At 37.9% G+C, this 27,940-nt stretch overlaps 1 protein-coding gene across 9 annotated transcripts; it reads left to right on the top strand.

Annotated features, from left to right (window-relative positions):
* Nucleotides 1–1,657: 1,657 nt before the first annotated feature.
* On the top strand, nucleotides 1,658–26,195 carry LOC120074351 (F-box family protein). Of its 9 annotated transcripts, XR_005480965.2 has the most exons (5): nucleotides 1,846–2,103; nucleotides 12,833–12,940; nucleotides 15,332–16,227; nucleotides 23,227–23,263; nucleotides 25,720–25,963. XR_005480965.2 is itself a non-coding variant. In XM_039027446.2 (3 exons), exons 2-3 carry the CDS (start codon nucleotides 12,927–12,929, stop codon nucleotides 16,119–16,121), a joined length of 804 nt encoding a protein of 267 aa, XP_038883374.1. In that variant the 5' UTR covers nucleotides 1,661–2,103; nucleotides 12,833–12,926; the 3' UTR covers nucleotides 16,122–16,368. The 9 variants fall into 9 exon arrangements, 5 of the variants coding, with proteins under 5 accessions (XP_038883411.1, XP_038883374.1, XP_038883403.1 ...); XR_005480966.2 differs by lacking the exon at nucleotides 23,227–23,263; XR_016524575.1 differs by lacking the exons at nucleotides 23,227–23,263; nucleotides 25,720–25,963 and adding an exon at nucleotides 16,587–17,011.
* The last annotated feature ends 1,745 nt before the right edge of the window (nucleotides 26,196–27,940 follow it).

Below are 27,940 nucleotides of genomic sequence, written 5' to 3'. Positions count from 1 at the left end.
ACATTTGACAGTAAACAAAGACTTAGTTTACTTCCTTACCTTATATTTAAAATTATTGTTTATGGACAGAATAGACAATCTCATTTTTAAAATCACTCTTACTCAAAAGAATTTGACCAACTTCAACATCTGTCTCAGATGAAGAGGTACCAGACATAATCAATTCCCCTCTACGACATGAAGACATGGAATTCAATCCTGCTGATTTTCCAGTAATAGCCACTGCAGGTCTGTGCACTTTTGAAGGACCACATTCCATAGAATTCAATCCTACTGATCTTTCATTATCAACCACGAAAGGATCATGCTCTTCTGAAGGACCACAATCCATAAAATTCAAGCCTGTTGATCTCTCATTACCAAGCACAGGTTTGTTACATTGAGTTTCTCTTTCTAAGTCCACTGCATGAATGCTGTCATTGTCTATTGATAATGTTGATGGTTGAGTGTTCATAGACAATGGAGTATCACCCTCTTCTCGATTAAGTTCATATGATACCTCGTATTGTCTGTCTACACCTATACCATCATGACTCATATTCACATTTTCGTCGTGGTATGATTTTAGCGTTACATATAGCTGAACTCTAGAAAGATCATCCTGGAAAAGAAGGAAGCAAACATCACCATCATTCCGTATGTACTGTGGAGGGACTTCAAAGTCAAGCGTATATTTAATTCTCATAACAATATCAAACTTTGAGCAACTTACATTTGCAACCCTGTAAATGTGAGCTTTTAAGTTTTTCATACTTCAAGGTAATAGGCACAAGGATTCCTGTTAGTTCACCTCCAACATACAAATTTTGGTTCGCATCCCAATGACCTCCGTATCGAATTAGTACACACTTTTCTGACATCCTTCAAAGCAAAAGAACATTTTTTATTAAGCAGATAGTAATACACATGGATCTCTCTCGCTCTCGCTGTAGCTCTTGCGCTGTCGCTCAATCTCACTATCGCTCTCACGCTGTCGCTCAATCTCGCTCTCTCCACCTTTCTCGTTGTCGCTCTTTCTCACACCCCTTTCGTTATGCTATTTACATACCTTTTTTGAAACCACGTTTCTACAAACACCAATGAAACCAAGTTCAAGAAAAGTTTTTTCCCTTCTGACAAACTCGTTCTAAAAACTCCATTTTATTCCAAAAAACTCTGTTTTGGAAAATTTCGTTCAATAAATCTTCATTCAACAAAATGACAGTTTAAATGAAATTTAGATTTTAAAAAATTCACCATTACATATTTTCTGTGTGTTAACGATTTTAAGTTGTAGACAGATTTATTGAAAATTGTCAGATCAATCGTACAGTGATAAATAATCACATCAAGATGGAAGATAGACAGACAGCGATAGCAAGATCCAAGTAGCGAGCGCGAGACAGTTATCAGGGGCAATTCTTGTAATCTCATACCGTGATAACGTCAGCAGAAGGTCAGAAGGTCAATTGACAATTTTTTTTAAAAAAGAAGTCATTTGACATTATGGACCTAGATAATATTAGGTCATTGGCCCAAATTTCCCGAGATTTTGGCCCTTCTAGACGTGGTTGACATTAACCGTTTTACCTTTGTTCCATTTGGTGTCTTTTCAGTATGCTCCGAGAGAACATAATTTATCAGCGCATTCTTTAGCGCGAGATGGTTCTTTGGTTTCGAGTTTACTGTGGCTCAGCAACTTTCTCCCTGATTTGGAATCTCTTTATTATACTGATTTCGCTGTTCTTTCCAGCTCTTCGACCTGTGTAGTGTTCGTTTGGCTTCTGTTTTGTTACTGTTTGTACTGAAAAAAAGCATGGAAGTAGTCATTTACTAATTAAAAATTAAAAAAAGGAACTTTGTAGAAGTTTGGTTCTTAAAACAAATCGTACATCTTCTTTCCCCCGTCTCTCGCTCTCTCTCTCTCTCTCTCTCTCGCGTCGGACTTTTGGGAGCGTGGTCTCTCTCTTTCTTGTTCTGATCTCCATCAAATCGGAAAATTTATCGATTCCGCCAGATTTTGAGGTGTGAAATTCTCGATCTTGTAGGATCGCATTGTCTCCTCCATCCACCTGCTCAGATTCGGAGTCCTCTTCTCAGTTCTCGGGCTAATGATCATCTAGGGTTTGATCTCTCTTTCCGTCTGTCCAATTTTTATTTCTAATTGCTTCATTCTACACTTTTTCTCTATCATCTTAAGTTTTGGCTTTCCGGTTGACTGTTAATTTTACCAACCATTATCCATCCGAGAACTCAGTGGTTCAAAATGCGAATGTGTATGATGTTGGCAAAACTTTGCCTGTTTCTTCTGCTCCTAGAAACATGATTTTCATTCCCTGTTTCAAATTTCGTTTATTAGTTTATATCAGTTTATGACGTTTTCTCTTGTGGAGCATTTTTCCCCTCTTGGTTGTTATTGCTGTTTGTGAGTTGTGGAATTGTCTCACTGAATAACTATTTGGTTCTTAGTTTTTGATTTTTGAAAATTATATATACTACGTCCATTTATTGGTTTCTCTGTTTTTTTAGCACTGCTTAAATTCAAGCCAAACTTTTTTTGTTCCGGGTATTTGGTCAAGAATTCAAATTTGAAGGATGAAAACTATGATTATGAAATTATGAGAAAAGAAAGTTGTTAAGTAATCCTTGAGGACAGTGTTTTGAAAAGCCCTCTTGGACACGCGCCTAGGCCCAAGGCGCAGGTTTGGCACCTCGCTTTGGAAAGGCGAGGCTCACAAACTAAGACGTGCCTTAGGCGCATGCCTTTTGTGAAAAAAAACTATTAAAGCTCCATAAATCTGAAAATTGGTCTTTCCAATCACCCACTCAAAAGTTTGTAACCATCCAAGAATTATTGAATCTTCACTTGGAAGTAGTTTTGACGTATTCTTCAAGAACTCAATGAACAAATCTTGTATTATTGAATAATTGGAGGCTAAAAGCCTATTGTGCAAGCTGATATGACTAGACACCTAGGTAGCCAGTCAACCACTTTATTACAAATACATAAAAGCTACTAAAATTTAAACTAATATTAAAAGAATTCAACAAAGGAAGATTGTTTATAATTCCTACATCAATTCTACCCGCTTGAGAAGAACAAACTCGTCACTGAGTTGGTCTGGAGTTTGGTAATGATAAATAACTGAGACATTGAATGTTGAGCTGATCTTCATTATAGGCGGTAGATATATGTAATGTGCGTTTGGTCCAACTTTCTCTAGAATAGGAAAAGGGCCTATCTTCTTGTTGGTAAGTTTAGAATGTTGACCGGTTGGTAATATGCTTTTCTTTAGATGTATCGTGACTAAGTCTCCAATCTTGAAATTAGCATCTCTTTTGCGTTCATCAGCCTTGAATTTGTAAGAGGCAGTAGTGTTCTCTAAGTGTTGGCGAACTTCTTCGTCTATGTTCATCACTTGATCAGCCATGATGCTTATTTCATCACTAAGGTCAACAGGAATGGGTAAATTAGCATGATCCAGAGTTAGTCTATGGACTTGAGTGCAAACAATTTCAAGGGACACTTCCCTATAGAACGGTTCACCATGTTATTGAAGGCAAACTCAGCTTGAGAAAGTGCAAGATCCTGTTGATGGGGTTTGTCTCCACTTAGACAAGGTGAGAGGTTACCAAGTGTGCGATTAGTAACCTTTGTTTGTCCATCTGTTTGTGAATGGCTAGTTGAACTAAAAGGAGGTTAGTGCTGAACCTTTTCCATAAAGATCGCTAGAAATAACTCATGAACTTGATGTCTCTATCAGATACTATGCTTTTTGGTATACCATGAAGTTGGATGATTTCCTTAAAAAATAAATTTGCAACATTCAGAGCATCATTAGTCTTTTTACAAGCTAAGAAATGTGCCATTTTGCTAAATCAATCAACAACTACTAAATGGAGTCATATCCTCGTTGAGTTCTAGGTAAACTAAGGACAAAATCCATGGATAAGTCTTCCCAAATGTTGTTTGGTATGGATAGTGGGGAGTAAAGTCATTGATTTGAACTAGATCCCTCTGAAGTTTGACATAAAAAACATCTTTTAACAAAATTGACATCTTTTTTTAATTGAGGCCAATAAAATTTGGAAGAAAGAAGTGGTAAAGTCTTATCTCTACTGAAATGTCCAGCTAACCCACCCAAATGGGCTTCTTTTAAAAGCAACTCTCGAATTGTGGTATGTGGGATGTATAGAGTGTCATTTTTAAAAAAGGAAGCCATAAAAATTATGGAAATAATTTGTTGGAAGGTGATTTGAACAAGCATACCAGATATTTTTGAAACAGGGTCAGTAGGGTACAACTTCACCTTGAAGTAGAGTTAGAAGTGTACCTTTACAACGTAGAGCATCCACAACTTTATTAATATTACCTGGAGTATGTTTGATGAAAAATCGAACTGTTGAAGGAATGGTCAGTTAACAAAATTTTTTACCAAGAAGGTAATGTTCCCATTGTTTTAGGGCCTGTACTAAGGAGTAGAGTTCTTGCTCGTAGGTTGACCATTTTTGTCTAGAACTTACTTTTCACTAAAAAAACTCAATAGGGTGTTTATCTTGACTGAGGACAACTCCTATTCCTACATCAGAAGCAACCATATACCTCAAAAAGGTTTCTGACAATCTGGAAAACCGAGGACTGCAATTGTACTTAGTGCTGTTTTAAGTTCTTCAAAGCTAGTAGTTTGTTCATCACCCCACGAGAAAGGAACTTTAGTTTTTAAACATGCAGTCAAAGGGCCAGCAATGGTACTAAAATTTCTTATGAATTTTCTATAGAATGAAGCTAAGCCTGGGAAACTTTGAATTTCTTTAACTGACTTAGGTTGGGTCCAATCTAGAATTGCTTCAATTTTCTTAGGATCTAGACTAACTCCTCTAGAACTTATTAGGAATCCTAAAAAGTATAATTGATGCTGAAGAAAAGAGCATTTCTTTAAATTTATACATAAAGCATTTTCTTTTAGAACATTAAAGATAATTTGCAAATGTTCAAGATGTGCTTCATGAGTACAAATGTAAATTAATGTCACTGTGTAAACTACTATAGATTTATTTAAATAAGGTAATAAAACTTGATTCATTAAACGCATAAAGGTACTTGGAGAATTTGAAAGGCCAAAAGGCATAACTAATCCTTCAAAAAGGCCTTCATTTGTTTTAAAGGCTGTTTTTCATTCGTCTCCAGGTCATATTTTTATTTGGTGGTATCTGCTTAGATCTATTTTAGAGAAAATTGATGCTCCTCCTATTTGATCTAATAAATCTAATGAGCATGGTATAGGAAACCTATGTTTGATTGTGATTTTGTTTATTGCCCTATTATCTACACAAAGGCACCAAGAACCATCTTTTTTAGATGCAAGTAAAGCGGGCACGACACATGGACTAAAGCTAGGTTGTATATGACCGTCTAGAAGATTATGTATCTGTGTGTGTGCAATGTTTCATATTCTTTAGGACTCATACGATAATAGGGAAAATTAGGTAAGGTACTACCTGGTGTCAAATCTATTTGGTATTGAATGTTTCTTAGGGGAGGTAAAGTTTGAGGTTCTTCTAAGAGGAAAGGAAAGTCTTTTAGTAAATCGGAAATATGTGGATCTAAGTGCTCGTGGTTCTGTGTTTCAAAAGGATCTTGTTTGACAACAAATGCTAAGAGAGATTGTTCCTTAATATGTAAAGGATCTTTGTTTGGAAATAATAGAAAAAGTTGTTTTTGTGTAGAAGAAGATACCTTGATTGCTGTGGTATAGACTTACTGAGGGGGAGTAGCACCACTTTCTTACCCATCCAATTGAATTCATATGTATTATCTCGGCCGTTGTGGAATGCCTTATTGTCATATTGCCACGGGCGTCCCGATAATATATGACAGATATCCATTTTAGGACATCGCATATAATTTGATCTTGGTACAAGTTTCCTATAGACAGAGGCACGGTGCAAAATTTCTTTGATAGAGGTTTCGCCCTTTTTTGTGATCCAATTTACCTTATATGGATTCGGATGTGGTTCAACTTTCAAGTTGAGGGTAGAGACGAGCTTCTTGGAGACAATATTTTTGGTGCTTCGACTATCTATGATCACTTGACATACCCGATTGATTGTACACGAAGTGCAAACAAGGGCGTGCCATTGAGGATGGCTTTTAGACTTAGGAGTGAGCAAGACTCGTTGAAGAACACATGAAAGCTGGTCACCATGGTCTAGTTGTATGTAAGCAAGCTCATCCGGTGGTGTCTTCATCAAAGTCAGCTTCGTCATTGGCATCTTTTTCTTGAATTGCCAAGGTTCTGCATTTGGGGCATCCATTGGAGAGATGGCCTTGTTGGCCACATTGAAAACATTTTCCCAGGGCTGCTCGCTGATAAGGATTCGAATTTCTCTTTGGGAGATTGTTCTCAGCTCCTCTAGTATTCGGCTGTCTTGCAACAACCTCATCTTTCTTGGTTTGTTAGTTTGGTTTGGCAGTGGTTCAGAGGTATTTTGCTGTGACTGTTCTATGGAAGCTCTACGAAAAGGAGGTGGTTGGTGTTCCCAAGATTTCTTTCTTTGATGAGTCTTTATTTGTTTTGTCTCGTACTCTCTTCAATGGTAGTAACTAGTGTGATGGCATCTGCCAAATATGTGACTGAGTGTAATTTTACTACCTCTTTAATCTCTTCTCGAAGGCCAAGGACAAATCTTGATACCAACCGCTGTTTTGTTTCTGGTAGGTTATTTCGAGTGCCTAGCAGATGAAATTCCTCAATGTAATCAAAGATAGATTGATCCCCTTGTTTGCAAAGTTGACATTGGTTATAAAGGATCTGTTGGTAGTTTAATGGAAGAAATCTTTTCTTCATCAACTTTAGTTTCTTCGGCCAAAGACTTGATTGGTGGTTTTCCATAATATCTTTAGTTCGTTTTGAGTTGCTCCCACCAAGCTGATGCACTGCATTGGAACCTGAAGGCCACTAGTTTTACCTTCTGTTCGTCTGGAATGTTTGCATATTTAAAAAAATTTTCAACCTTTGTTGACCAATCTAAGAATTCCTTGACATCCATTCGGCCATCAAAGCTAGGAAGATCAGCCTTCATCTTGTATTCAGTATTTTCTTGATGAATGTGATGCCTTCCTCGTTGCATTCCCAATCTTTCTTGAATTCTGTTGAAATTAGGGTTTTTGCACTCTAGGGGCAATTTTGTCTTTTTCATTGTACCCTAGGGTTTCCCTGTTCTCTATTTAAGCTGTTGGTTTGTTGTATTTCTTTGTATCAATTTCTAATAAGAATCCCTTTATCTCGTGGTTTCTCTCCCTAATTAGGATTTTCCACGTAAATCATTGGTGTGCTATTTTCTTTTCCCTACTCTATTTTTCATCATGGTATCAGAGAATGGAGACGAAACCCTGGCCACCATTGAGGAAAATCCAACAGGAGAATCCCAAACCAATAATCCAGATATAACCAGTATTATCCAAAAAGCCATTGACAAGTACTTCCAAACCCTTCTTCCCCACTTCCGTGAAGACCAGCCTCCGCTGCCCTACCCACCACTGGCCATCTCCTTTGCAGACCCAACAACCAGCCGCCAGACCCAGCAACCGGCGACCAGCGAACCAGCCACTACCCACCCAATCCAGTCGCGTGCAGATGAAGACGGCAACGAACCATTCAATACCCACCTGGTTCGGACGCATGCAGACGAGGGCGACAAGCGGCCGACCACTCGAATCCTGTCCGGCCGATCTCAGACGTTGCTAACCGACGCCTTGGAGCCACGATCTGCTATACCCACTGCCGACCGGTCCAAATCCGTGATGCCCAGCGCCGATCAGTTAAGTTTCCGTCCGTTGGGGTTGCTGCCGGCCTTCTCTCAGATCGATATCTCATCTCAACCTATGCCACACCAAAGGACAGATGGAAGAAGTATGGGTATTTTCTAGCCGGGTATGAGCAACCGAATGGGATAGTTTTTGCCGATCACGGATGAGTTTGGAGGGGGCTAGTCTTCATCATACCACCATGACCAAGGAAATATAATTCAAGATCAAGTTACCCAGTTGCAGTTGCAGATTAATCGACAGAACGAGATGTTTCAGCAGCAGCTTGCTGCTAATGGGGAAGTCCTAGGATCGACATCTAAGAACCAACCATACCCTGAAAACTCGGTAACTTCGTTCCCTACTTACCCCTCAAATTTATGTTCTGGAACTATAGGCAATTCTTCTGGAATTATTATAGGAGAAAAGTTGAATGTTGATAATTACTTCTCTTGGTCTCAATCTATTAAAATGGCCCTAGAGGGCCGTCATAAATTTGGATATCTGACAGGTGAAATACCAAAACCAAGGATCGGTGATCCCCAAGAGCGAATGTGGAAAGGAGAGGATTCTTTGTTGAGGTCGATTTTGATTGGAAGTATGGAACCTCAGGTTGGAAAACCTTTATTGTATGCAGCTACAGCCCGTGATATTTGGGAGGCAGCCCAGAAACTCTACTCCAAGAGACAAAATGCCTCGCGTTTATATACTCTACGTAAGCAGGTTCATGAATGCAAACAGGGAACGATGGACGTTACTGCTTATTTTAACAAGCTATCTCTGTTGTGGCAAGAGATGGATTTGTGCCATGAGATGATTTGGAACTGTTCGTGTGGAGGAGTGTTTCATTATCAGTTTGAAGAAACGGATTGCGTGTATGACTTTCTTGCAGGACTCAACTCTAAATTTGATACAGTGCGCAGTCGTATATTGGGGACCAAACCTATACCATCCCTAATGGAAGTCTGTTCTGAAGTTCGCCTAGAGGAAGATAGGTCGAGGCCATGAACAGTACACCTGTAACACCACCAGATTCCGCTGCTTCCAAAACATCAGGCCCTGTACAAGATAAACAGAACAGTAAGCCGCCCCCAGTGTGTGAACATTACAAAAAACCTAGGCACACTAAAGATCAGTGCTGGAAACTTCACGGTCGACCGCCATATGGTAAGAAACGCCAGCCAAGTCGGGCTCTTGTAGGTAAATCTGTTACTGGAGATACTCAAACTCAGAATCAAGAAACTACTCAGAGCACTACTACTACAGTGGGTGTAAATGCAATCGCCCATACAGGTACTTTTCACTCCTTGGCCTTGTGAGTATAATTGGTAATAAACCGTGGATATTAGACTCAGGAGCCACAGATCACTTAACTGGCGTTTCTGATCAATTTTTATCTTATCAACCTGGTGCTGGAAATGAGAGAATCAGAATTGCAGATGGGTCCTTTGCTCCCGTTGCTAGAAAAGGACGAGTGTCCCCCTTTACCGGCTTAGTACTCCAAGATGTGTTGCATGTGCCAAAAGTGTCTTACGATCTGTTATCTATTAGTAAACTTACAAGAGATTTGAAGTGTCGTGTTACCTTCTCACCTGATGATGTTGTTTTTCAGGATCTGAACTCAAGGATGACGATTGGCACTGCCCGGCATGACATGGGACTCTATTTCCTCACTGAAGAAGCTTCCTTTAGGATATGTGATAGGATTAGTTTGTTTTCTTCCCATTTTTCTATTTCTGAAACTGATTATATGTAATGGCATTATCGCTTGGCCATCCTAATTTCTAGTATATGAATTATTTGTTTCCTCATCTTTTTCGCAACATTAATATTTCTAAATTGAAATGTGATATGTATGTCCAGGCTAAACAGCCTCGCGTTTCTTTCTCTTCTCAGCCCTGTAAGCCCTCTAAACCGTTTACTTTGTTCTATAGCGATGTCTAGGGTCTTTCACCAGTCACTACCATAACTGGGAAGCGTTGGTTTGTAACCTTTATTGACGATCATACTCGTCTAACTTGGGTTTTCCTTCTGACAGATAAATCAGAAGTCACTTCAGTTTTCCAACAATTTTACAATTCTATAGAAACCCAGTTCAACGCTAAAATCACTATTCTCAGAAGTGATAATGGTTGAGAATACCTTAGTAACGCCTTACGCGAATTCCTTGTCTCCAAAGGTGTTGTCTAGCAGAGTTCTTGTGCGTATAATCCTCAACAAAATGGAGTGGCCGAACGGAAAAACCGTCACCTTGTTGAAGTTGCCCGTTCTCTTATGTTGTCAACTTCCCTTCCCTCTTATTCGTGGGGTGATGCTATCTTGACAGCAGCCTATCTAATAAACCGCATGCTATCCCGGGTCCTAAAATTCCAAACCCCCTTAGATTTCTTCAAAGAGTCTTACCCAAATTCCAGATTTCTTTCTGATGTACCTCTTCGTGTCTTTGGCTATGTGGTGTTCGTTCATACACATGGACCTAATCGTACCAAGTTTACCCTTTGGACACAAAAATGCATTTTTGTAGGGTACCATCTATATTAGTGTGGGTACAAGTGTTATCACCCTCCTTCCAGAAAATACTTTGTCTCTATGGATGTGACATTCTTTGAAGATCATTCATTCTTTCCCAATGGTTCTCTCCAGGGGGAGCATTCTAGTAAAGAAACCAATTGGGGTCCCAGCCTTTCTGCCTTACTTGAACCTGAACCCATCCTTGATGTGAGTATCAACGTACCTATCCTCCCAACCAAACAAGTCTCTTGGATCACATACTATAGAAAGAATCTCAGAAAGGAAATAGCGCCGCCTGTTATCTCTCCGGCTCCAGTTCATGAGTCTAAACAGAGATCAGTTCCAGGTACTAGTAGTTCTATCCCTGATCATAATAATAAATGTGACAAAACTGATGCTTGTGTTGAAAATATTGAGAGCAAAAACAGGGAAGATAATGATAACAAGGATGTGATTGAGGTCGATGATGGTGTAGAGACAAATGGTTTTGAGGACATGGTAGAACCTGGAAAAGAAGCATCTCTTATTCCCATTGGAAAAAATGTTGAGAGTGGGAAAATAACAGAACCGGAGGGAGAATGCAGTATGTCAGAAGAAAGTAAAGATAGAGATGAATCCCTTGATCTTCCGATTGCCCTAAGGAAAGGTATGAAATCATGTATTAAATATTCGTTGCAGAGTTACCTATCCTATAGTAATTTATCTCCTGAGTTCAAGGTCCTCACTACAAACCTAGACACAGTGGTGATACCAAACAGTATACACACAGCGTTGGAAAGTCCTGAATGGAAAGCCACAGTTATGGAAGAAATGAGAGCTCTCGAGAAAAATCATACGTGGGATCAAGTCAATCATCCAAATGGTCATAAAGCAGTTGGATGTAAATGGGTGTTCACAATAAAGTATAGGCCCAATAGAACTGTTGATAGATACAAAGCCAGATTAGTTGCCAGGGGTTTTACTCGAACTTTTGGGGTTGATTATTCCGAGACTTTTTCGCTAGTTGCAAAGTTAAACACAGTTCGGGTTCTTCTTTTTATTGCAGTTAATAAGAATTGGCCCCTTGACAAGCTTGATGTGAAGAATGCCTTTCTCAATGGAGAACTGGAGGAAGAAGTCTATATGAGTCCTCCCCCAGGATTCGAGAAACAGTTTAATCACCGAGTGTGTAGATTGAGAAAGTCCTTATATGGGCTAAAACAGTCACCAAGGGCTTGGTTTGACAGATTTAATATGTTTGTAAAGTCGCAAGGATATAAACAGGGTCATTCTGATCATACTCTGTTTACTAAAAGGTCTGTATCCGGGAAAATTGCAGTTTTGATTGTCTATGTTGGTGACATTGTTATTTCAGGCGATGATATCTCAGAGATTAACCGATTGAAGACAAAGATGGCTGAGGAATTCGAGATTAAGGACCTTGGAAAACTAAGATACTTCCTTGGAATGAAAGTAGCTCGATCAAGAGAAGGAATTTCAGTTTCCCAACGAAAGTATACTCTGGACTTGCTTAAAGAAACAGGTATGATGGGGTGCAAACCAATTGATACCCCTATAGAAGCAAATGCAAAGTTAAGTAATATGAGTAAAAGTGTTCCAGTGAGCAAAGAAAGATATCAACGACTTGTTGGGAAATTAATATATCTATCTCATACTAGACCCGACATCTCTTATGTAGTGAGTATGGTAAGTCAGTTCATGCAGTCTCCATACGAAGAACACTGAGGGCAGTAGAGTGCATTTTGAGATATCTGAAAACCTCTCTAGGGAAAGGCTTAATGTTCAGGAAAACTGAAAAACGATGCATCGAAGCTTACACCGATGCTGATTGGGTAGGATCTGTAGTAGACAGAAAATCAACATCAGGGTATTGTACCTGTGTGGGGCAACATTGTTACATGGAGAAACAAAAAGCAAGGTGTCGTTGCCAGAAGTAGTGTCGAGGTAGAATACAGGGCCATGAGTCTGGAAATCTGTGAAGAGATCTGGCTTGAAAAAGTTTTGAAAGACCTTGATCAAGAGCATACCGGTCCAATGAAACTCTACTGTGATAATAAGCAGCCATAAGCATAGCAAATAATCCTGTTCAACGTGACAGAACAAAGCATGTGGAGATTTATCAAGGAAAGACTTGATAGTGGCAACATTTGTGTTCCTTATATTCCTTCCAATCAACAAATTGCAAATGTCTTAGCAAAGGGACTTCTCAGACATCTGTTTGACACATGTGTGAGCAAGTTGGGTCTTATTGACATCTACGCCCCAACTTGAGGGGAGTGTTGAAATTAGGATTTTTGCACTCTAGGGGCAATTTTGTCTTTTTCATTGTATCCTAGGGTTTCCTTGTTCTCTATTTAAGCTGTTGGTCTGTTGTATTTCTTTGTATCAGTTTTCTAATAAGAATCTCTTTATCCCGTGGTTTTTCTCCCTAATTAGGGTTTTCCACGTAAATCATTGGTATGCTATTTTCTTTTCCTTACTCTATTTTTCATCAAATTCCATAGTAATAATTCTCACCTTCACTTGATGAATCAGAATCTTGCATCATGTAACCACCCACAACTTGGTTTTCATGGAGTCGGAATCTTGATTGATATGGGTTTCTTGATGCTGGAATCTTGCTCGGTCTATGTTCTTGATAAGGTATTTCTATAATCTTGGCCTTACTCGGGTTTCTTGTAGGTTCTTACCAATCAAAAGGGATTCAAACCACTGTTTTTTCCTTGTTCACGTTCGAATCTTGAGGTTCTTCACTACGGATTCCACCTTTGTTCTTTAAGTCACTGTGATCTTTTCTATGTTCCGTGGATTGCATATTCATTCATGTGTAGCAAAATTTGAGCTAGCATAGAACGGATTTCTCCAATTTCTCCCTTCATTTCATCGACTGACTTCTCTATCAAGGATAATTGGGCTTGTATGGCTTTCACTGATGAGGATGCTTCCACGTCCATGATGAACTAAGATCCAATAAAGAAGGCACGTTGGATCGACACTCTGATACACTTGATGTATTCTTCAAGAACTCAATGAACAAATATTGTATTATTTATTGAATAAGATTGGCGGCTAAAGGCCTATTTATACAAGCTGATGTGACTGGAATCCTAGGTAGCCGGTCAACCACTTTAAACAGCGGGTTTACAAAGACATAAAAGCTACTAAACTCTAAACTAATATTAAAAGAATTCAACAAAGGAAGATTGTTTATAATTCCTACATCAAGTTTGGTGTAGCTTTAAAATCGTCCCTTGAATTATGCTTGATTTGTCGTAAATGAAGCTTAAATGCTTTAAATGGAACTTGAAGTCCTTGTGATGTGATGTCTTTATTCATATCACATGCACATTTTTTTTTTTTAAAAAAAAAAAAAGACTAAAAAACCATATAATTATCAAGCTGCGTAGACATTAACACATCATGAAATTGATTTATTCAATTTGAGAAAACTTGAGCAGATTACAATCGTCTCTCCCTTAAATGTAAAGAGGTTAAAAGATATAACTACCCTCATTAACGAATAACAAACTTAAACAAATCAAAATGATTATAGAAATAGCAAGCAATAGTATCCTTAACCATCATGGTTGGCCTAGTGGTAAATAGGGGGCATGATCTTGATAAAGGCCTAAGAGGTCATGGATTCAATCCGTGGTGGCCACCTACCTAGGATTTAATATCCTACGAGTTTCCTTCACACCCAAACGTTGTTGGGTCAGACGAGTTGTCCCAAGAGAAAAAACCAATGATATCCTTAATACTCCCTCAAGATGGAGCATAAATATTTGAAATGCTCAGCTTCGATAAAGCAACACTCAAAACAGGAGTAGCGAGAGCATTTGTGCACACATCAGCAAGCTGAAGTGTGATTGTATGGGAATAATTTTAAGGAAACCATCCAAAACTTTATCAATAACAAAGTTGCAATCAATTTCAATAGGCTTCATCTGCTCATGAAAAGTTAGATTAGAGACGATTGAGATGGCCACCTAATTATCATAATAAACAACCACAGACATGGGCAAAGTTACATGGAGATTAGAAAGTAACTGAGAAAGCCCAACCAACTCACTGGAGATTCATGCCAATACACAGTAGTTGGCCTCAACAGAAGATTGTGACATACTGCAGTGGGCTATTTCTTAGATTTCCAAGAGACCAAGGATTCCCCTAAAATGACACAAAAGCCAATAATCGAGTGACTGGTATCTGGGAAAGAACCCCAATCAGCATCTGGAGAAGCTCTAAGCAGAAAAGTAGTAGAATCTCATAACAAAATTCCTTGGTCAGGTGAACCCTTTAAGTAACAAAGTAACTGATGTACAGCTGCCAAATGTCCAGATTGAAGGTGCTTAAGAAACTGACTGAGGTGATGAACTGAATATGAAATATCTGACTATATACCGATCGAGGGTCCTTAACAGATATTTAACTGATTAATGTTGATCAGAATTAGTAGATTAAGTACTCAATGTTTTAGCTATGTGGTTCTCAAGGATCTTACTTACGATGACATTAAAATAATCACTGCAGTGTTATAATGGAAACTAGCATTGTTCTTTTAAACATTCCTTAAAAGTTTCTGTAATATATATACAAGATGTACACAATGAATAGCATGCAGCCTGCCACAGAAGTATGGAGATCATGGTTTTGAGGCTTCTGTGTTAGCATTCATTATGTTCACTATCGAACAACTTTAGCCTTTTGCTGTGTGTATATTTTGTAATACATGAATAATCTACTTGGATTTTCTCAGATTAGCATGTGGTCGTTTCTCCTCTGTTCTTTTCTTTTATATTGTTATTTTTTAAAAATAAAAACTTGTGGTAGTTTTTCCTTGAAACCTGTTATATGGAGAATATAAATTATGCCTTGCACTTAACTTCCAAAAGTAATTTATATGATCCTTTATATATTATTTTTTACTTTCCACCAGATTGTGCTGACACCTCCTGTGAAATTTCCATTGTAGTCATGACTGTCTTCAATGTACGTGTTGTTCTGACTAGTCAATGTGGTTTAATGCTGCAGGATCAAATCCTCACTCCCTTGTTATATTTCTATTTGGAAAATGATATGGGAAGAAGTTTTGAAGGTAATTTTCCCTTTGCTGGAAGGTGTGGACCTTGCTTCCTGCATGGCAGTGTGCAAGCAGTGGAGAGATATCGCTCAAGATGATTACTTCTGGAAATGCTTGTGTGCCAAGAGGTGGCCTTCAACCTGCAAAACGCCCAATCCTCCAACTGATACCTACTACGAACTATATCGAAATTTTTACAAACGCCCCAATAATCGACGTCTTCTCCCTCCTCGACTTTCCTTTGATGTTTTAGAGTTTTTTATCGACATTTGGAGTGAAGACAGATTAATATTCTCAGAAGTGGTCTCAGGTCAAGTCCTCCAGAATGGTATGAAGAACCCACCACCTGGTACTATTAATGTGCTTAGTTATCACCTCGAAGTCCCTGAGTTCAAGATGACACTCCCTGTTGAGCCAAGGTTCTCAATTCCTATATCCCATAGCGTGAGTGTGTCCGTGCTTGTGGGACGAAAGGATTCCAATAAAGTTGCTAGGATAGTGAATAAATCAGTATTTGATTATATTGATAGAACATCTTACAGGGCATTGGCATTTGACTACCTTGATTTTTCACCACTACACCCGTTTGTCTCGGGAATCCGAGCATGGATCTCATTGCTTTTCATGGACGATGGAAATGATGGTGTAATCGATGTATTTGGAATAGTAATGGATTTCTGTGATGCTGCAAATACAAAGGATGAGGTATTATGGCTTTTGGACTTGCTTGATTGGAAATGAGGGGGAAAAGAAAGTTGGAGAAGCTAAGAGGCATGGCCATGTGGGGGTTGCGCCAAGTATCAAAAACTCACACATCTTGCCTGGAAATATCGCTCTGGCTTTTCTGGTATTATAACCTGTCCCTTACTTGTTCATTGTCACTGTACATAATTTTCCAATTCATACCATCAATAAATACGAACAAAGTTCTCTTTATCAATTTGTATTTTTTCCATAGTTTATGTGAGTCACCTGCAATCTTGATCCATTCTTTGTATGCCAGTCTTTCTTTCAAAGTATATGTTTTCAGGCTCGACCTCGAGTATATTCTTTCGAAGTATATGTTTTCAGGCTCAAGTTGCCATTGAAAGTCATTTTCTATTTTGCCATGTTTAGTTTACCCAGAGCAAGCATGTGCGCATTTTTTTTTAAATATACACATGCGCGCGCATATATATATATATATTCCCCCTCTTTTCCTTGCAGATGGTTGTCTTATTTTTATGCTGTGGCAGCTCCCAATTTATTGGCTGTGCATGGCTGCTGAATTCTTGGTTGGTTTGATGATTTTTTTTGGCTTGCTGTTCTGGTTAGTGATTTGTTGATAGTTTAGGGGTGTAAGGAAAAGTTGAAATATCAGAAAAACTGCATAAACCAATCGAAACTGCAAAACTGGTTGGTTTGACAGTTTTGGGTTGAAAATGTAAAAAGCTGAAAAGTTTCAGTCAGGTTGGGGTTTTGGCAAAAATAGAAAGTAAAAAAGGCAAAATTCATTTTTGGCTCCTAGGTTTGGGGTTATAGTTTACTTAGTCCTTGAAGTTTCAAAACAGACATTTTAATCCTACAGGTTTGGAAAATAATTCTAAATGGACCATGACTTAAACTTTACCATTAGTTGGCCAACGGAAAAATGATGTGACATAATTGAATAACAATTTTTGCTACCTTTTAAATTAAGTTGAGCCTATGTGGCTTTATTTTTACTTTTTCCTTCCCCTCCACTGGTCTCCACCAGTCTAACCATTGCTAGAAATTGGACTCTGGAGATTGTAGTCAGAGATGATAGTTTTCAATTTGAGAAATATCAATACAACCTTAAAATAGTTACACTTGAAATATCACATTTTAATTTGTTATTAGTTTTCAATGACTATCATTGATATACTTTATCAATTGCAATCAAACTTGAAATATTAACATCTAAGGCCATCGGTGGATATCAATGATAGACTTTTATAAGTAGTTATCAACTTTTAAAAGGAAACTATCATCTTTCAAAGCTTAACATTTAAAATTATAAGTGATAGAAATCTATCAATAAGAGGTTTATAAATGACTATCTTTAATATTTACTTAAGTCGTATCACCAATATCATTATATCATTCATTTTATTGATATCTAAGTCATATCACTGATATACAGTTATCATTGATGGCTATGGCTATCATTGATAGTTTCAATCAATGGTTATCAATGAGAGGCTTTCATAAAATGAAATTGACTTTTATATCATTGATATTGTCGATATATGGATATCATCTAAGTTCTATCACCGATATCATTGATATCACCTAAGTTCTATCACCGATATCATTGATATCACTTATATTGTAGCTATCGGTGATAGCTTCTATCATTAATAACATGCTATTAGAGATAACTACTATCATTTTTTTTTACCATCAAATAACATGTCATCGTTGATAGTTTCTGTAACTGATAAACATGTTATTAGTGATAATTTCTAGGTATTTCACTTACACTTTAGTTAGAGATTCAACTTTATTAATTAAATTCACTTTGTTGGCTATCAATGATAATCTTCTAAAAGTGGCTATTAACTGTGAAAAAAATAATCAAAGATTATGCTATCAATGATAAAAAAATATATTAGTGGCTAGCACCAATAGACTTTTATTTATTATTTATATTTAATATTTCATTATAATAATCAAAGTTGATGATTGACTTGTTAGTGTTAAGTCAATTATGAATTAGGTACTTTCAAGTCTTGGGTACGAAACTCAACCTCATAATTCTTATGAAAAAAAAAAAAGGAAGAAGCGAAAATCAGATAAATGAAAGATTTTTTTTTTTAAAAAAAAAAATGAAAGAAGCAAAAACTGAAGAAATGAAAGTTTTTTTTTTTTTAAAAAAAGAAGCAAAAATCGGAGAAATAAAAAAAATTAAAAAGAAAAAAGAAAGGGAAGAAACAAAAATCGGATAAAGGAAAGAAAATAAAAAATAAAAAAATGAAAGGAAAAAAGCAAGAATTGAAGAAATGAAAGAAAATAAAATAAAAAAGAAAGGGAAGAAACAAAAACTGGAGTAAAAAATTGGAGAAAGAAAAGAAAATAAAAAAATAAAAAAAAAAGAAAGAGAAGAAGTAAAAACTAAAGAAATGAAAGAAAATAAAAAAAATAAAAGAAAGGAAATAAGCAAAAATCGAAGAAAATAAAGAAAATAAAAAGATAAAAAAAAGGAAGAAGAATGTAAACCCCAAACCCTATTTTCCCTACTTATGTATTTTAATTAGTATGTGTAAACCCTTGAGTCTTACTAAAGGTAAGTCAAGCCAAACTTGGGTAATAAGATTAAAGAAGACTAAGTATAAGTTAGTATTATAAGGAGGAAGCTCGAAGATGATTAAAAGAAGAGGAAAACACTTTAAGGGTTGAGAATGAAACTCTTGGGTGCTAAAAAAAAGAATGTAGATAAGCTTGGTTAAGGAGGACAAAATTGGTCAAGGATGGGAGCCATGCGTTGAAGGTATGCGACGATCTAGTATTTTGAGGTTAGTAAGCACAAGTTGGGAGTTGAGGAAAGGAGAAAGGCACGACTAAGTGTTGGCCGAGGGTGAGGAGGTCCTTGCATTGAGGCATAAAGAAATGCGTTGGCTAAGCCAGGTTGAGGTTAAAAGGTCAAGTTGACGAGCACGACAAGGAACAAGATAGCCTTAGGCGAGTTGGCTTGAGTGTACGTTAGAGCGCGTAGGCTAAGCAAGGTATGCGTGGAGTAGGGCTACGCGTCGACCTTGAGACTAAGCGTTAGGTGCAAGGGGAGTGCTAAAGCAATGCGCTGGCCAAGGGATGGATGTGTCCAAGTAAGACTATGTAGCCAAGGAAGAGGCCATGCATCCAAGTAAGACTAGGCGTTGGGTGAGGTATGCGGCCAAAAAAGGGGTGACATGCATTGAATAGGTAAGCTTGGGGAGCAAGTTTGGGTCGATAGAAAATTGGGGCATGTGGCTGAACCAAGTGAAGTCTTGGCTAAACCAAGGATGAGGTGGGCACAAAGGTGGGAATGACACCTCACAAGAAGGCTATTTGTTGGCCTATGCAAGATTAAGACACTTAAGCCAACATACAAGGAGGAGATGTCAGAGGAGATACGTTGGCACATGCATGCTAAAGGCAACTGGACATGCAAGGTTGAAGTGGTATCAATCACTGATGGTTTTGGGACTACTATTGTCACACCCCCTCCCATTTTTCCCTCTAAAATCGAAAGGGGATATGACGGCAACATTTATCGACCTACTTGCCAGCACTTACTGCCTAACTTAAGTAAAACCTGCTTAAAACCTTGATATGCAAATACGACTTAGTGGCAAAATAATTATGACTTTAACCAGAAAAGCAACTTAAATACAATTCATAAACGACGAAAAAACATATATCCAACAAAACAACGCAAGAACGAAAACATGGGTCCCAAAATAAAATCCACAAGTCCCAAACTTCTCTAAAAACATGTGTACATAAAAAACAAGCTTAACCTAAGCTTCCTCCTTCCTAACCGAGCTTTGAGTGGCAAGCAGCAGTGGGTTCAACCTCGGAGAATCTGACCGCTACCTGGAAAAAAAAGAAAACATTTGAAAACGGTGAGCTAGTTGCCCATTGAGTGACTCATAGAAAAGCAATTCGTTTCAAGCCTTTCATTCACATATTATATTAAACATATAAACATGCTAGAAATAATCTCATGCAACTTACGTAGTATCATACATTAATCATAACATCATAATCAAACATACTATCAAACCTTAGTTGAGAACGAGCGTTCGTAGCTCAAGCTTCCAACATCCATTCATGGCCGTGAAACCCATACTTCGGTCCCATTATAATGACTGTAGGCAAGAGACCTATACTTCGACCTCTCATACAGAACTACCTACGTGCACGTGGAGTAAGAATTGTCAATATCTTAGGTACTTCCTCGGATACCTTCTATACCTTCGGCATCCGGTTTATTAGAATCATAACATTCATAGAAGATATGAGTACAATAGGCTTTAGGCATAACACCTTCCTAGCTTTCACCGTAAGAGCATTATCACAATTCAACACGCATGCTTCACGAATTATAAACATTTAGTTTTACAACACTTTAGCATTCAACCTTGACAAGCGCTAGAATTAGTAAAACTTATTTAAATAGCTTAAAACATCATGCTTAAGAAATGTCATGAAATCTTTAAAATCATAAGTATAGACTTTAATTTCTTGGAAAACCCATAAACTTTAGCATGAAATTCATTTGGAACGTATGCTCCTTTTATATATAAATTTTTGAAGACATTTAGTCACTCACGGGTCTTTAGGCTTGTAGGCTTCCCCAATGGACGTTGCTCCTACACATAAGAATAAAAATTTTAGTTACTACTTTGGTCTCCCTTTTGAGACTACTCTTTTTAAACCAAGCTCACACTTAGCAAGAAATTGCCTGTTTGTCCACAAATTCCAGATTTAGCTTATAACGTCAATAACTCGAAAACCAGAACTCATTTAAAGAAAGTTTCTTTTTCAAACATGTTCAGAATTTTGTTAACAATGTTACCTCAAAATTTAAGTGTAAAATTCCTTGTGGTTCGACCTGGGCCTTTAAATCTTTCTCGATGGCCCTAAACCGCAACTCCCTGCTTGATCAAAGATTTTAGGTTTAAATTCCAAAATATGTAACTCAAACCCCAGACGTTATCTTGCAAACGTTCCTTCTAAAAACATGCTTGAAAAGGTGATAACAATATTACCTTAAATTTTTAGCTTGAAATTCCAAGTGGTTTGGCCTAGATCTACGATTCTTCATCGAGTGCCCGAAAATGCCCAAAAACGAACCTTCGTCTCTTCCTTCCTTCTCCGGCCCTCTTTCCGGTGAGAAATCCCTTCCAAAGGCTCGATTTCAGGAACTAGACTCAGAGCTTTCCAAGGTACCAAGATCGTTTGATTTGCTCTAAGAATCGTCCAAAACGAGCTCTTGAAATTCTCTTCCCTTTTTATACTACCGTCTAGCCTTTTTGCATGAAATCTCCTTAAGCCACCTCACCCACTAGTGGAGATTAATGGCCCAGATTAAGCCATCTACCTGGATAACTAAAAGAAAAGTTTAAAGCTGAACGTTTTAAGGAAACTCAATCCTTGATGGAAAAACTCTAAATGGAAAAGGGTCATTACTCGATGGAAATTTCAATGGTTCTCTGCTGAATACTCGATGGGAAGAATTCGATGCTCGATGGGATACTTGGTGCTCGATGGCTTGCTCGATGCACGATCCTTCCTTGATGACTCAAACTCGACGCTCGACTCTTCCTCGATCACTCATACTCGATGCTCGACCCTTCCTCGATCGCTCATACTTGACGCTCGACCCTTCCTCAATCGCTCATACTCGGTGCTCGGTGACATTTACTTGATGCCTGCCTTATGCGTACTCGATGTTCAGCCACCACTCTTCATTTTTAACACTTAGCCAGGGTTTCTTTTTGCAAGGCTAGTTTAATAAGTATCTGAGAGCCAAGTTTCCAATACTTAGACATTTTCCTTCTTCAAAACTTATTCTTTACCCAAAACCCACAATTCCAATCTAACTTAAATATTTAACCTCATTAATTCGCTAAACTCAATCGATAAACATAATTAAAAATGGAAAGTAAGGTGCGGGTTTTACAACTATAAATAGGGCGTTTGGGGGACCTTGGCTCTCACAAATCTCTCGTGCAAATCAAGTGAAATCAATGTGAAAGTGTTGAGAGGTGAGTGTACTAAGTGATCCTAGGCTTCCATTTGATTTGGAGAAGTGAGAATTGAGGAATTCAGTTTAGAAGGCAGAGGGGTCAGCTGGTCGCATAAGGCAGACATCCATCGCATACACCATCGCCTGGCGAACGGCTCATGTGTGCGCGTGTGCCCCATCGAAAATCACGTGTCCTTGGAGACACGGACACTCGATAGAGTGCATATCGCACAACCGACTACTTGAGCAATCCAACGCATGACCGCGTGTGTTACGTTTGTCCAGCACCTTGCACGCGCTCGTCCACGTCCCAGTCGCCACGCCTGTGTCATGCCCGCATTTTTGCGAGGATTGCCACCCATTTGCGCACAACCGCTGTATTTCCAGAAGTTACATCTATTTTTTAGTAAGTTGAGGTGGGTAAGTGAAGTTATTCAAATTTAAGGATATATTTAAGACCAAAGTTAATTTATTTGAGAAATTAGACTAATTTAGGATTTTCTTGAAATAAGTAGAATTCAAGGAAATAGGACCAAGAATTGTTCGGCGAAGACTGTAGGAAAAGGCATAACAAAAGACTGTGAGTGGTTTCTACTTTCATATGTTTTTGGATTGTATGTACATATATGTTATTATATATGTATGATTTGTAAATTTGGCATGATCGAAAAATGTGTCTTCCTGGATTTTATTCATTAGTTTTGTTGTTGATCATCTCTTGTGCTTTGCTGGAATGATTGTTTTACCTTTGACCTTGCTAGTTAACATGAATTGACGGGAAACTGGGATTATACCCTAGAAAATTGTTAGCATACCCGAGTATGACTAACGGGATATTGTTGACATGTACACATTCGGCGGGCTATGTGGGTACTGGGATTGTTTCCTCAACTTGCATATTGGGAATAAATGGGAGTAGTTGGGAAACACATGATTATGCCAGAAGTAGCCAGTTACTAGGTTGGGAGGGTTACATTTTTATGTGTTATGAATACTTGATTGTGAAATTTGTTTTTAGGAATAAATTTCCTAAGCAATACTTATTTTCTTATAAAAATATACCACTCATTGGACTTTTAGCTCACGTTTTTCAATGTTTTATTTTCTCCTCAGGTAGCGATAGAAGGAAGTTTTGAAAGTGCCACTCAAGGTTTGAAACTGCCACTCTCACGAAACGAAACCCTGGATCTGGTTATTATTGAAATTCATTAGGGCTAGCTAGAGTCAGGAATGTATTTAGTATAAACACGTGTAACTTACATTAAAAGTTATTGAACTATACGTATGTGTACCTGACGAATTCTTTTAAGGTGGGTGGACAATAGATATCAAAAGGGTGGTATCTGTTGTCTTCACATCTCCTTTCAGGTTTGGAGAATAAACTCGGGAGGGTGTGTGACATTATGTTAAATAAGATTAAGTGTAAGTTAATATTATGTTTGTGGGGAAGAAACTTGAGAATGAGTGGAAAAGGAGGAAAATGTTCTAAGTGCTGAGATTGTAGCTCACGGGTTGGATTTGGTGTTAGCATTTAGTAGGAAATTTTGGCTAAATGTGGAAGCTAAGTGTGGTCCTTATGCGTTGAAGGTTGTTGCCAAGAATATACAACAACCTTATCATATTGAGGTTAAATTGAGCACAAGTTGAGCGTAGAGGGATGGAGTAGGCGCGGCTATGTGTGGCGAAGATGATGCCATGCATTGAGCATGGGTTATACACTAGCCAAGCCTCACGTTGAGGTTAGATGGGCAAAGATGTGTGCGCATGGGCAAGGATGCCTTAGGTGATGCGGTTTGTGCATGGGTTGCTGTGAGATGGCCAAGCAAGCATGTGCATGAAGTAGGGCCATGCGATGATCTTGAGACTAGGCATTGGCGCAAGAGGGGCACTGAGGTGTGTGTTGGCCAAGCGTCCAAGTGAAGCTATGCAGTGGTAAGAGTTGAAGGGCCATGCGTTGGTGATTATGGAAAGCTTTCAACTTAATCACCGATTATGGTGGCCAGCTGTCGAGATTAGAAGGTTTAATTTTACTGAGTAGACTAGCTGGCACTTTAGTCTTATGCTGAAGCATGCATATTTTAGTATAAAAAGAAGGCCTTAGTTCAAAAGCTCGGTTTGAGCAATTACTTGTGCAAAAAAGGTTATTCCAAAGCCATTTGAATAGTTGATGAGTGTAGTTGAACTCCTTGGGCTGCTGGAAGAAATCATCGAAGGAATTGAGTTGAAATTTGAAGATTTTCTCGAGAAGGTCTAGTTCTCGAATGAATCAGGGCCAGAGGTGAAGATTGAAGAATTTCGGCCAGACTGTGAAGAATTTGAAGCTCAAATTCACAGTTAAGACATTTCTACACAAGTTTATAGAAGGAAATTTCCAAAAATAATGTTTGAAAAAATAAGTAATTTAAGCTTGAAGTTGATTTGGATTTTTGTGTTGAACAAGCAGGCAATTGCTTAGGTTGAGTAAGCAAGTAGCTTGAAAGGCTAGGCAGACGCGCTAGCATACATGCGCGAGGACAAAGTGAGTGTCGGGCGTTGCGCCAGGCGTGCGCGCGGGAGGTTGCACAATGAAGCATGTGTGAGCACAAGGGTTGTCTTGTGGGTGCAAGGACGCGCATGGATGTGTTGAGACGTGCGGCTGCAAGGTGATGTGTGATGGGCGTGAGCGCATAGGCATGCGTTGACGCATAGGAAGGTTGTGGCCGCCGAGCCAAGCCGTTTCTCTCGAGTTACTTAAGTGTTGCTTGACTTGGTAAGCATGCGTTGGCCACATTCTTAGTTAATATTAAGCTTGCTTAAGTGTGCTAGGCTCACAAGGGAGCTAGTGACATTAACCAAAGATGTTTGTTGTCTTCATAGGACAAACGCCCACGGGAGAAGCTTACCAACCACACAGAAAACGGCCAAGGCTGTGAGTGACAAAACTAAGTATTTTCTAAGTGTTTAGCAAACACATGTCTTCCTTAAAAGACTAGTTTTCATACTTATCTTCATTTTAAAGTATGAATGAGATAGTTTTCCAAGCAAACCAGTTTTCCAAGAGTTTTCACAACACATGCTCAATTTAAAAGATGTTTATGAAAGTATGTTCTAAGTATTTATATGCTTTATGTTTACTAGCATGTGCTAGTAGTTCATGAGTTTATGAGAATGATGTTATAGCATATGTTTATATTATCTATTCTTTCGGGTGTACATGTTTTAATGAATAAAGTTTTATGATGATGAACCCGATAGCGAAGGACTTTGAGAAGGTATCTGGGATAAATATTTTAATGTGGAACCCAATACTGAAGGACAATGCGAATGTATCTGGACCCCTAGAACCTAAGGTATGACGGTACTTAGTTATTACCACGTGCACGCAGGTAGAGTTGATGTTGGTAGTGTTGAGATTACTCCAAACCATCTAAGGTTTAATGTTGAGGGATTGAGCAAAATGGTTATCTCTCAACTAAGGTTTCAGATGTTTAATGATTTCTAGTAGCTCCATGTTTTAAAGTTTTTAAGCATGAGTTTGCTTGATAGTTTTCAACTTAAATGTATATGTTTTTATAGTCACTCACTAGGCTAGTAGCTCATTCTTCTAAATGTTTTCCTTTTCTCCAGGTAGTGGTCATCTCCCCAGAAGTTAGCTGCCTTATTGCTCTGCCACTTAAGGACCAGTTACAGCTCAAAGTTTGAAGAGAAGTTTTAAGTGTTTACCTTGTTAATATCTGTACATATGTGTTGTTCATGTTAGGGACTAGAGAAGAGTGTTGGGACTCATTGAATTCTGTGTTATTAATATAATGTATATATGATTTGTGTTGAAACCTTGGTTATGTTAAGTTGGGTTTGAGTATTTGTAGTATGTTATATGTTGTATATGAGTTTTTAGGGTTTTCAGGACAGGTTAAGGATATAAGTTAGGCAGTGGATGCCACAAAAGGGTTGGTAACTGTGGCCGTCACATTCTCTTCTGGATTAAGAGGGTAATCTGGGAAGGGGTGTGATAAAGAAGGTGTACAACAAGACAAGACAATGGAGGATAAAATTGAAAATTAGAAAAAAAATTCAAAGGTTGACTAGTCAACCCTTCCGTATTTGCAAATATTTTAAAGAGGTAATATATTTTTAAATTTTTTTCCTTTATTTTACTATCTATTACAAATATTCGTATCCCCAATCCAAATCAAATTAGAGGTAAAATCTCAAATTAAAATTTGGCCATATTCTAAATTTTATCCCAAATTCTTGTCAAATTTATATACTAAATTCATAATTTGACTAACACATCAAATAGAGTCAAATTCAAGAGCAAATAACCTGTATTTTGATTCCAACTTTATCTTTTTCGAGATTCATCCACCCATACATATGCATAAATCTCGAAAATGGGCATTTGTTGAATGGAAAATTTTAGACCAACCAGAATTGCCATGTCGTTTCTCAAATAATGACGAAATTGCCAAGTGATTAAATTAGGTCCAATTAAAGGGTTGATATGTGTCCCAAATTGAGATTGAAAACATAAATTAGCAAATACCAATGATGTCACATGTTTTCATCATGACCGTTGGATTGAAAATAAAATAATTTGGTCCAATTTGATATTATTATTTAGGCTAAAGTCAAATTAGGTCCAAGAATATGCTTAATTTGACTCAAATGTCAAATAAGGCCTAAGTCCAATTAGTTAGGTCCAGGGGTTAGGTCTATGGACCAACCAAACCCAAACCCACAAAGGCCACATGAGAACTCTATAAACAGAAGAGTTCTCTTCATTTGTAGGACGGTCAGAAATTTTACACTCTAGAGGGCCTAGAAAGAATTCTCCCAACAATCAAAAGACTCCCCAACTCCTGAAGTTGACCACACTTGTAAAATGAATTCCTTTGGAGATATAAGCATTCTTCCAAAACTTCAATTTTAAGAACATCACGCGCTCCGATTCCTCAAATCAAGCGTACACATTCAACCAAAAGAGAATTAGAGGATAAAGTACTAGAGATTGAACGACATTAGATCAAATCAACATAAACACAAGTTCAAATCCACGAAGTAAGTTTCTCTGGAATCCTCGTACGAACAGATGTGTTACTTGAAAATTAGAATTTGACAAGGATAATTAAGTAATTTACTTCAAATCCTATGAAATCTTACAAAATTGAAACATTTATTAAGGAAGGTTTGTTTTTAAGTAAAAACAACACTTGAAATCACTTCGGATTTTAAAATCATTGTATTTATTGTAGTACCAAACAATGGAATTCATCTGAAATCCATTATGAATTGAAATCCCTCAAAATCATGAAGTTCCAAAGAGTAAAAAACCAAGCAAATCTAATCTCTCTTTGTAACAAAAAAAAAAGTTCATTCATACACTAAACATGCTTAAAAAACATCAAAAAAAAAAAAAACAATAGTTTTTGCATGGATATCATTTCCTAAAAATATTGTAATAAACATATGAAATCAGGTTTAAACCATATGCAAAGCAAAATGTTGAGAGTTGTCCAATGTAAGGCCCCAAGTCCATGGGCGGGCCGAAGCCCACAGGGTACAGGAGGAGACATATGGGAGTGCCCTCCAAAAGGGAAATGTCAACGCCTTAGGTTTAACCGACCAACCGAGCTAGTGAATATATACCAATCAGGACATAATCGAGCCGAACCAGGACTAACATTGGACAACCTTGAGCGTCGGAAATGTTCTTGATACCACCGACGTCGTTACACGTAACTAGAAGCAGTGTCAGAGGAAGGGGCTATAAATATCCTCCACTCAACCACTCAAAAAAAAAAATAATAATAAAAAACACTAAAAAGATAAAAAGATAAGGAGTTGC

This window comes from Benincasa hispida, chromosome 1 (assembly GCF_027475165.1).
Source record: "Benincasa hispida cultivar pf3 chromosome 1, pf3_genome.v1.1, whole genome shotgun sequence".
NCBI classification, from domain to species: Eukaryota; Viridiplantae; Streptophyta; class Magnoliopsida; order Cucurbitales; family Cucurbitaceae; genus Benincasa; species Benincasa hispida.
The sequence above is the reverse complement of the archived record's forward strand: the minus strand, read 5'-3'. Positions and strand labels throughout refer to the sequence as shown.